The sequence below is a fragment of the Marmota monax genome, unplaced genomic scaffold, assembly GCF_021218885.2.
Source record: "Marmota monax isolate L192 unplaced genomic scaffold, Marmota_monax_Labrador192_F-V1.1 WCK01_AAM20220418_F8-fsc00086, whole genome shotgun sequence".
NCBI classification, from domain to species: Eukaryota; Metazoa; Chordata; class Mammalia; order Rodentia; family Sciuridae; genus Marmota; species Marmota monax.
The window spans coordinates 7908978-7919525 of record NW_026693086.1 but is presented as its reverse complement, the minus strand read 5'-3'; the positions used below and the strand labels follow the sequence as shown (position 1 = coordinate 7919525).

The 10548-nt window shown below is 58.6% G+C and overlaps 1 protein-coding gene across 2 annotated transcripts; it reads right to left on the bottom strand.

Annotated features, from left to right (window-relative positions):
* Kctd7 (potassium channel tetramerization domain containing 7) lies at positions 1 to 9226 on the bottom strand. Of its 2 annotated transcripts, none has more exons than XM_046454560.2 (4): positions 8948 to 9226; positions 5832 to 6040; positions 2754 to 2932; positions 1 to 2368 (listed from the first exon to the last, which is right to left on the bottom strand). In XM_046454560.2, exons 1-4 carry the CDS (start codon positions 9089 to 9091, stop codon positions 1992 to 1994), a joined length of 909 nt encoding a protein of 302 aa, XP_046310516.1. In that variant the 5' UTR covers positions 9092 to 9226; the 3' UTR covers positions 1 to 1991. The 2 variants fall into 2 exon arrangements, with proteins under 2 accessions (XP_046310516.1, XP_046310517.1); XM_046454561.2 differs by having other exon boundaries at positions 5871 to 6040; positions 8948 to 9225.
* Between the last annotated feature and the right edge of the window lie 1322 nt (positions 9227 to 10548).

Here is a 10548-nt window from a genome sequence, read left to right as displayed (position 1 = left end):
TTAAAAGAAAACAAAGGATTTTTTTGTTGTTTGTAGAAAAAGAAACCCACATGGTTCTGACAAGTCTTTGCCAACTCCCCCACACACTGAGCAGGACGGGGGGCAGGTGCAGTGGGCACTGCTACAAGCCCCAGCACTCAGGACACCCCCAGACACTGTGCAGGATGGGGGCAGGTGCAACGGGCACTGCTGCAAGTCCCAGCACTCAGGGGGCTGAGGAGGCAGGATTGTGTGAGCCCAGGAGGTCAAGGCCAGCTGGACTCAACAGGAGGGTGAGACCACTTCTAGGGAGGAGCCTCAGGCTGGTGCCCAGTGTCCCCTCGGCCGGTCTTCCTGCCCCCGAGCCTTGTCTCCTCCCCTCCCCACAGTGGCAGAGAACTCACCACTGAGGATAGCATGAAGAATGGGGAAATGGGCAGCTCCAGCAGGAGCCGGAGGGACAGTGTCCTTGGCCAGCACCCTGCAACCCGGGCAACCTTTAGGACCTGCTCCTGGGCACGAGTGACCCTGGGCAGACCAGTTTTCTCCCATCCTGCAGGTGTGGAGGACAACAGCCAAGCTCCCTGATGCTCATGGCAGTGCTCGGTAGGAAGCCAAGGGCCCCAGGGGGGCCCCAGACCAGGCACTCCTCTGGAAGCATCTGCCACAGTCCCTCAGAGAGAAGCATAGGAGCAGCAGGGAGCCCCATCAAGTGGACGGCCTCCCTGTCAGAGCAGGGTCAGTCACTGCAGGGATGTCAGCTTTGGAACAGACGACTGTGTTCTTGAGAATGAGAAGAAATGCGAGTCTTGGACCAGGAATGACAGCCCTGTCCTCTCAGACAGAGTTTCCACCGTCCCACCCTCCCAGGAGTGAGATGGGAACTCCCTGGACTCTCCCTGGACTCTCCTCCCACTGGGATCAGGATGAAGGACTCAGCCAGGGTCCCGACATGGCCCTCTCTTCCTCAGTAGGACGTAGCCACCTCCACCTGAGCTTCTCATTGGCTACTTAGTGCAGTGAGGCTGAGCTCAATGATGCTCTCTCCCTTGGTTTTTTTGAGACAGGGTCTTGCTCTGTTGCCAGGCTGGTACTGAACTTGGGCCTCATGCTGTCCTCCCACCCCAGCCTCCTGAGCAGCGGGGACCACAGGCGCAGCCCAGTCCTGGCTCGTCAACTCTTCACATATAAGATCTCTCCCTCTGGAGTCACCCCGAGTCGTCCAGGACACCACTGACAGCAAGGAGCCCGACGCAGGGACACTGCACAGCTCTCCCTGGAGGATGAGAGCCCACTGCCCAGCTAGGGCCCCAAGCTGCAGACAGAGTGACATGGAAACAAGTGGTAGAGGCCACCGAGGGCCCTCCTCTGCCGACAGGGGGGGCAGGCCTGGGCACTTCTCCAGAGCAGACCCTGGGGGAGGGCATCGGCAAGAAGAGCAATAGGGTCTGGGAAGGCCCCTCCAGCTCAATGTGAGGGACCCGGACAGGTGTCAGGGTGTTCTGGCTGGCAGAGGACAGGTGTCCCATCCGCTGCACTCCCGTGATACTGAGAAGATGCCCTGCTGTAAACATGGTGGTGTCCTATGGCTGTCCTAGTACGTGGCTTTGGCAATAAGGGCCACATCTCCAAGAGGCGCGGGGAACTGTTCTGAGGAGGTCTCCTCACTCCCTGCCAGGGCAGGCGCAGGGCAGAGCCCACACGCCCGGTCCACACGGCTGCCCTGGGCCCAGGAGGGCACCCTCATGCCCATGCAGCGTCCTCTCGGGCAGCAGCCTCACCGGAACCTCTCTGCGCCTCCTGCTGAAGCCCTGGCTGGACACGGCCAGCCACAGGTGCAGGCTGCCATGCCCAGGAAAAGGCGTGGGAGCCTGGTCCCTGTCCTGAGGGCCACAAGCTCTGAGACTAGCCCTGAGGCTGCACCTGTCCCAAGAAGCTGTGCCTTGGGACTTGGTCCTGCCCTGGGTTCTGGGACAGCAGAGCCACCGAGGAGGGGAGGCCTCCCTCGCTGCTCACCACCAGGTGATCTTGAACTCGTAGATGGGGCGCTTGCAGTAGTAGTGGTTGACCAGGTGCTTGTCGCACACCCCGATGCACTGGTGGTCCACCGTGAGGCCCTGGGCCGCCAGGTCGGTGACCAGGCAGTGCAGCAGGTCGTAGACGTCCGCCACGGCCTCCCAGGGCCCAAAGGACACGTCCACCTCACAGTGGTGCTCAAAGAGCTGACCATCACTTTCGCTTCGCTCGAAGCGTAGGGAATTGAGCAGTGGACACTCGTACGGCGTGATGGGCATTTCCTCCTTGAAGACGCAGACCTTGAGCTTGGCAAAGCGCGCCTTGCGCTGCACCGCCCGCAGCCGCGCGATCTCCACGATCCGCTCCAGGTGGTCTACGGGCAACACAGTACCAGTCATGGGCAGGGCGGCAGGGGCCAAGGGAGCGCCCGGACAGCGGGACGCCGGGACCGAGGCTGAGCTGGGGCGGGGGGCTGGGGGCCCACTGGCACAAGCCTGAACAAGGTCACTGCTCCTCGAGCATTAGGGGGCCAGCAGCGGAGGCTGCCCTCCGAACACGCTGCCCCGCAAGCCAGCGGTCCCTTCAGCCTGGGCCGGAGTCTCCAGCACCACCCAGGGAGGATGTCCGCCCACTTACGTGATCTGGTGGAACCTTGGACCCCCTTGCTCTGGCGGGAACCCAGGCCCCGGAGACCCAGGCACTGACCCGTGCCCTGTGGACCCCCCGGACCCCAGACGGACAGGGCCCTTGACCCTCACCTTTGTAGTAGGGCATGAGCCCCAGGAAGGCCTGGCGCACCTTCTCGCCCTTGAGCGGCTGCACGTTCTCCAGCTGCTCCAGCAGCGGCCCGATGGCGTAGTACTGGGCCTCCTTGTGCACGGCGCGCACGCGCTCCCGCGGCGGCAGGTCTCCCGAGCGCAGGAAGTTCAGCACGTCCCTAAGTGGGGAGAGGACAGGATTGGCCAGAAGCCCACCAGCCTGGGCTGGAGCACAGGGCCTGGACCAAGGCCAGCAGTGCCGTGTGGTTAAGTGAACCTGACCTCCACTTTTGCAAAATAAAATAATAAAGCGCCTCGCAACGTCTCACGCTGACACGAGAGCATCGGAAAACTCTCAGCGGTATGACTAGTTGCCTTAGTCAGTGTTGTCGTTACTGTTGTCCTTATTAGGAGCTCACAGGTACGGTTAGAAGATAGGATCTTTACATGCACATACAGATGTACCGCTTTCACACGGAAGGTCATGACTGAAGCAAGTCCCCAGGTGCAGGAAGGAAGGAAAGATGGCTGAGAGGGGCGTCCAGCTTACCACCCAGCTGCAGCCCCCACCCAAATACACCCATCTCAATTATAAAATCCAGTTACCGGTGTAAGCAGGCAACACATTCTCACAACCACCACCCAAACCCAGGTACAGAATGACTCACCTCCGGGGCTCCCTGCCCTTCCAGGTCAGTCCCACCTACAAGGTGGGCTGGGTGGGCCTGAGACTCACAGGGCAGGCTGCAGCTCTCCTAGCCGCTCCCCCTCCGACATACTGGCTCTCAGATGTACCTGCCCAGAGGGTCTGCTCCTGCTCACTGCTCCTTTCACTCCTCAATTAAGTGGCACATCACTGAAGGTGATGACTACTCTCCATTCATCCATCCTCCGGTGATGGGCGCTGGGGCTAGCTCCAGCTTTTGGCTGTCACAGAGCATGACACCTCACCCTCCTGGTGAGGTCTCTGAGACAGGCGCTAACTTCTGCTGGGCACTGTGGGAAGTGGCGGGCACCCAGGCGCTGCTGCACTCCACACTCCCACCAGCTCGGCCTGGGCATGCCACCTGGTGCCCATCCCCACCATCAAGGAAACAAAACGCCAGACCCCAGTGTTGGGACCAACTGGTCTCAGGACTAAAAAAAAATCACACATATTTTCTTCAAAAAAATTCCATCCTTCTAACTCTGTTTTCAGATTCTTTGAGTTAGTGCTGAGTGTTCCGCCCCACTGCTGACGGGATGGGAGGGGACCGGTAAATCCAGGACCCAGCGGTGGCCTCGGGAACTGGCCTGCACTCAGTGCAACCTGCTGGGGAGCACTGGAGACCTGTCGGTGCCAGCCGCTGCCCACTGCTGCCCACGCAGTCCTCTCGGCAGCCTCAGTGTGGTGCTCTCCACCTCTGTTCTAAAGGACCTGGGGGTCCAGGGAGGTCCCGGAAACCTCTGCTGCAGGGGACCAGCCGCCAGAGGCACAGACCGGCTGCCTCTCAGCCCACAGCCACAATGCCCAGGCCTTGAGAGGTATGCAGACCACAGCGCCCTGTGCTGACCACAATGGGGACAGCCCCAGGAGGCACCCGCGTAGCCTCTGTGGGTCCTGGAACAGGAGCTGCACACCTCTGCTTAGGGTGCACCACTGGCTTACCACCATCCAGCTTACCACCCAGGCATGCTGCCACTTCTTGCCTCCGGTTGTGGCCTGGCCAGGGTCTAGCATATGCCAGCTATGGCCACCTGAGTGTGGGCATTTGGCCTGGGGTCGAACCCTGACCCCCTCCTCATAGCCCCTTCTAAAGCTGGTCCTCGGGGGCTGGGGATGTGGCTCAAGCGGTAGCGCGCTCGCCTGGAATACGTGCGGCGCGGGTTCGATCCTCAGCACCACATACACACAAAGATGTTGTGTCTGCCGAAAACTAAAAAATGAATATTAAAAAAAAATTCTCTCTTAAAAAAAAATAAATAAATAAAATAAAGCTGGTCCTCGGGGGTCTTCAGCAAACTTCCAGGCGCTCTGAGAAACAAGACCTCAGGGCAAGGCCAGCTGAGAGTGCCACCTGCAAACAAAGACCTTTTTATAGTTCCACGAGTGAGGTGACACTTTGTTTTCCCAGCATCAGAGGCAGCTGACAGCCCACTGGGACACCCAGATGCTTCAAAGCAGATCATTAGCCAGAAGCCTCTTGCTGAGCACAGAAGTGACCCTTCCCCCAGTGCAGGCAGCACAGAGGTGCCGTGTGTGCAGTCTGCCTCCCTGGACACGTGCTTCAAGGTCAAGGACCACACTGGTTCTGAGTCATCTCCACTCCACTGAAGGAACAAAAATCCCAGCCAAATACTCTGAAGAGCACCTGGCCAGAGGTCACACCAAAGCTCCTCGATCCTGAGAGTCCATGAAGCAGCCGTAACTCCTCTTGTCACCAAGAGAAACTGAGGCAGAGAGTCCTAGGATCTTTATGAAGCCTTTCCTTCAGAAGGGCTTTTCTTTTTGACCTTGAGTGTTCACATCTTTTAGTGTTAAAATCACAGGAACAAAGGGTTGGTCTGTTTAAGACTTTTCTTGGCAAACAGGTATGGCATGCTGGTCAGCCCCACCTCAGCTGTCTCTGTCTTATGACGTGGCCACACTGAGCCCAGGATCCCAGTGCTCGGTGAGATCACACCTGGCCTCTCCAGGCAGGTGACTACTACCCAGGAGTCAGACTGCACAGGATAGATGGGATTTGTTTTGTTTTGGTTTTGGTCTGGGTGTTGCAGCCAGGGGCTTAACCACTGAGCCACATCCCCAGTCCTTTTATATGTTTTATTTAGAGGCAGGGTCTAGCTGAGTTGCTGAGGCTGACCTTGAACTCACGATCCTCTGCCTCAGGTGTGCTCCTGGGAGCCGGGCTTCCGTGTTTCATCCCATCCAGCTGGTGTGTGATGCTGGGATCTCTCTGGCTGTCCTGTCTCCACTGGCAAAGCGACTCAGAATTCTGCCCCAATGCATGAACCCATTTACCAACCCCACGTTACCCCCCTGCCCTCTAGGTGCCAGGTACCATGCCGAGGCCCCAGACCTGAGCCCAGGTAACTCACTTGCCAGGACTGCAAAGTGGACGGTGGATGGAGACGTACCCAAAGTGTGTGCCATCTCGGTCGATGAAGTACCGGCCCTCTGCGTCTGTGGGGATGTAATGTCGCCCACTGAACATGGCAGCCAGCATGGTGTCCTCGTAACGCCGCAGAGTGGACAGGCGTGTTGTGAAGTGAGCCCCTCCGATGTTAAGGGGGACAACCTCAGGAAACTGGAAGGAACAACCAGAGCCCTCAGGCAGTGGGGGCGAGTGGGCTTCCCACCTGCAGTCTGCTCGGTCTGCTGCTGCCACCTGTGCGCTCAGCCTCTGCAAGCTGAGCCCTGGTCTGGATGGTCCTCTCTTTCCCCTCCCTCCTCCTCCATCCTCCAGTTGCTAAGTCCTGCATCCCACTCCGGGAGCTCGTAATCAGGCCTCTGCTCTCAGAGTCCAAGACCTCCCTGTCCTCCCTGCACTTCCTCAGCTTGTTGTCCTCCTGCCCTGGCTTGCGCTGCCTTCTGTGACCACTCTTCCTCTGTCCACTAGTCAATGAAATCACCCCAGCTGGAGGTGCAGGCTGTGCACTGCAGAGGGGACCTTGGATGGAGGTGACCTGCCAAGCTGCCAACCCGTGGGTCTCCTCTTCTGATCCACTCCAGGCACCAGGCAGATCCTTCTCAAGGCTCCTGTCCAAGTCCCTCCTCTGTGGGTCTGGCTGCTCCACTGCCCCTTCTGCCCAGCACACTCACCCCCACTCCACGCACAGTCCTGCCTCAGCACCCAGCACAACCTGCTGCTGACCTGCTTCACTAGACCTCGGCTCGCCAAGGGGACAGCCTGCTGGCAGCAGAGATCAGCAGATGTCTGCTGAGGGTCCAGCCAGTCCTTGTCCCTCCCTTGCTCCATTCCTGTCCCTCTCACTCTGCAGAAAGAGATGATCAGTCCCCAGTTCACCTGAGGTCCGGGAGGCAAGGGCTTGGGGAGGTCAGAAAGACAGACTTGTTCTGGGAAACTCAGAGCCCTACAATGTCAGGTGGCATTCAATTGCCATGGCTCCCACCAAACTGCAAAGAGACGAAGCCAGGCCTCTAACTTCCCCAAGGCTTCCTCCAGGCCAACTAGAGTTCTATCCTGGTCTAGTCAAAGTCTCTGTGCATCTATTCAGGCAGTCACATAAAGTTGGATGTAAAGATGTGACGTGGCTGGGGTTGTGCCTCAAGCGGTAGCGCGCTCGCCTGGCATGCGTGCGGCCTGGGTTCGATCCTTAGCACCACATACAAACAAAGATGTTATGTCCGCCGAGAACTAAAAATTAAATATTAAAAAAATGTGTTATTATAAAAAAAAAGATGTGACGTGATACACACCTAAGGCCCAGCTCACAGTGAAGACCTGAGGTTTACAGATGGAGGAAGGAAGGAAACAAGCAGATTTTGTAGGTATGTGCTGACTCCCATGCACCCAGAGGGTGCTTCCTCTACAAGCCTTCTTCACCCATTGGATGTGCACACCAAGGACTCAAATACTGTTTTGGAATAATAATACTTTATATTTCTGGAGCTCTTTTAATCTTTTCTAAGGATATTTGATACCAAACTATGTATTTGTTCCATGTTAGGGATGAGAATTGAAACAGATGAAAAAAAGCTGCAGAGAGTATGTGTAGAATTTTGCTTGTCTTTACAGGTTTCCAAGATGCCAGGCATTCAGGGCTCTAAGTCTTGCCTGCACCTGTCTCCTCCCCAGAGGTGTGTGTGTGTGTGTGTGTAGGGGTTGCTGGGAAATCAAGCCCAGAGCCTTACACCTGCCAGGCAGATGCTCTACCACTGGGCTACAGCACCATCATGAAAAACAGTAATGGAGGGCTGGGATGCAGCTCAGTGCTTGCCTTGCATGTGTGAGGCCCTGGGTTCAATCCCAGAACCACAAAGCAAAACAAAACAAAGGTAGACGGGTGTGGTGGCACACACCTGTAATCCCAGTTATTGGGGAGGAGGAGTCAGGAGGATCACAAGTTCAAGACCAGCCTGGACAACTTAAGTGAAATCCTGTCTCAAAAAAAAAAAAAAAAAAAAAAAGGTAATCAAAACAGTTTTGGTGCTCACTTGGAGCACTGGTGCTCCAGTCTGTAGTTCTTGTGCCCTTTCCCTCAAGCCACATCATTTCCTCAATGACAGTGCACAAAACTATGTCTCTGCTGGCTATTTTTCCCAGCTGCAGAGAGTATGTGTAGAATTTTGCTTGTCTTCACAGGTTTCCAAGATGCCAGGCATTCAGGGCTCTAAGATGCTCTTTGCAGCCCAGGGCCTCACCCAGCCCAGCCTTCCGTGTCCAGCAATACTCCTAGCCTCTGACTTCAGGGTCCACCCTCCTTACCCTTTCCCCTGAGGGTCTCTTTAGTGATAGTATGGTACACACAATTAGAACCAGTGAAGCCACAGTGCAGGGGCACCGCAGCTACTGGGGGAGATCTTCCTGCATCTGCTCCTCACCTGCAGGTAGTCCTGCCTGCCCCTGGGCAGCCTCCCTGGCTTCTCTGGAAGACCCCATCATCTCCTGGGAAGAGCTGGCTCACCCACCCCGCTCCAGACACAAACTTAGGATGCAACCTCCCGGCCTCTGTGGACTCTGGCCAGCTGGTGTTGGAAGGAGGGGTAGGGACACGCCTGACCTGCCACACCCCAGTGGGCTTTGCAGGAGAGCAGGGAAGCTCCAGTTGCCCCTGCTCTCTCAGGTGGGCCCTGCCAGCACCTGTTCCCCACCCCTGCCCAAGCCCCAGCCCCAGCCCACCCAAGTGGGTCCTGCTGCACCCCCCCTTTCAGTCTTGCCTGCATCTGTCCCCTCCCCAGGTCGGTCCTGCCTGCACCTGTCTCCTCCCCAGGTCGGTCCTGCCTGCACCCGTCCCTTCCCCAGGTCGGTCCTCTGCACCTGCTCCCCCCGCCCCGCCCCAGGTCGGTCCTGCCTGCACCTATTCCCTCCCCAGGTCGGTCCTGCGTGAACCTGTCCCCTCTCCAGGTTGGTCCTACCTGCACCTGTCCCCTCCCCAGGTCGGCCCTCCCTGCACCTGTCCCCGCCCCACCCCGCTCCAGGTGGGTCCTGCCTGCACCTGTCCCACCGCCCCGCCCCGCCTGGGTCCGCTACCTCCTGTGGTAGCAGCGGCAGCGCGTGGCCCGCCTGCGTGGCCGTCGGCGTGGCCGGGTCCAGAAAGTCGTCCTCGGCGTCGGAGCTGGACATGGCACCGTCAGGGCGACGGCTGTCTGGCTCCCGCCCCGTGACTACCACCATCCCTCTGGCTCTGGGCGGTGGGCGCGGCTGCGGGCGGGGAGGGCGGTGGCCGCGGGCTCTAGCGCTGGGCAGCGCAGGGCATGACGCGGCTGCCGGGCGGGCCGAGCAGCGGAACCTGCGCGGAAAGAAGGCGAAGGCGGTGGCTAGCAGCGGGGCCCAGGAGGCCGATCCCCGGCCGCCTCCTGCCATTGGTCGAGGCCGCTGCGACTCCGCCCTGATTGGCAGCAAGCTTGCCCAGTGGCGGAGGCAGTGCGAGAGGCCTGCGCGGGCGCGGCCTATGGGAGCGGGCCTGCTCGCCTGCCCCGCTCCGATTGGTGCTCCGGACGCGGATGCGCGCTCGCGGAGGCGCGCTCGCGGGGGCGTGCTCGGGGCGGGCGGGGCAGCTCCACCAGAGGACACGGCCCTGAGGCTGGAGGATGCAGCTTGGGCGCCGCGCTGGACCCTCCGCGTGGATGCGCGGTACAGTCCGCCGGCGTCCCGCTGAGCCCTTGCCTTTCGTTGCGTGACCCGCGTTGTGGGCGGGGAAGCCGTCTGGGCCGGGTCGCCCTCCGAGACCCTTCTAGGGGTGGAGGCTGAAGATCCAGTTCCTCACGTGATCCTCCGGAGTTGGCAGGAAAGGAAAGGAAGCTGAGAGGACCGGAGTCAGGGAGGTCAGCGACAAGCGGCTGGAGCAGCACTTCCACCGCTGGGCCAGTCGCACTCCGGTTGTAGGAACTCCCTAATCCAGAGCTGCGTCAGAATCGCTGCAGGGGCCTGGTGCAGAGGCCAGCCCCGGTGTCGCCCCAGCACCGATCCGGCCGCCTGGCGCGTCCCCTCCAAGCAGCACCGCCCCATAGTAAGGCCCCCGAGGCTTCCTCTTATCTGCCATTTCGCTGTAACCTTTTCAGAAGTACTAATAACAAAATTTCCTCTTTTCACCCTTACCATTAGGATGTTTAGTTTGTAGCAGAAATCTCAGCCAAAAGTGGTGTAGAAAGTAAGAGTGTCATTATCTTACGTAACAAGAAGCCTGCGCAGATCTAGGGTGGTCCCTTAACTAACTCAACAGGGGCCTTAAACCAGCTTCCTTGGTTCATCCGCTCTGCCAAGTGGCCTCCCCCTCAGGAATCCATGGGAGAAGACCACAGAACTGGTCTGGGCTGTGGCCAGTGGCAAAATACTTGCCCAGCGTGTGTGAGGCACTGGGTTCAATCCTCAGCGCTACATAAAAATAAAGGTACTGTCCATCCACAACTCTGTCTGTGTATCTATATTTCTAAGGATATTGAAGGATCGCGGGGCGGTTGGGACGTGGCCCCAAGGCTAGAGGATGCAGCTTGGGCACCGCACAAGGACATTTTCCCTGTCTGAAGCTCTTCCCCCATCTGCCTTCTTGCACCTGACTGGCACTTGACCCCCCCATCTAATGGGTCAGCTGACCCCAATACAATAAGCCCCAGAAAAACTTCTGTTCACAG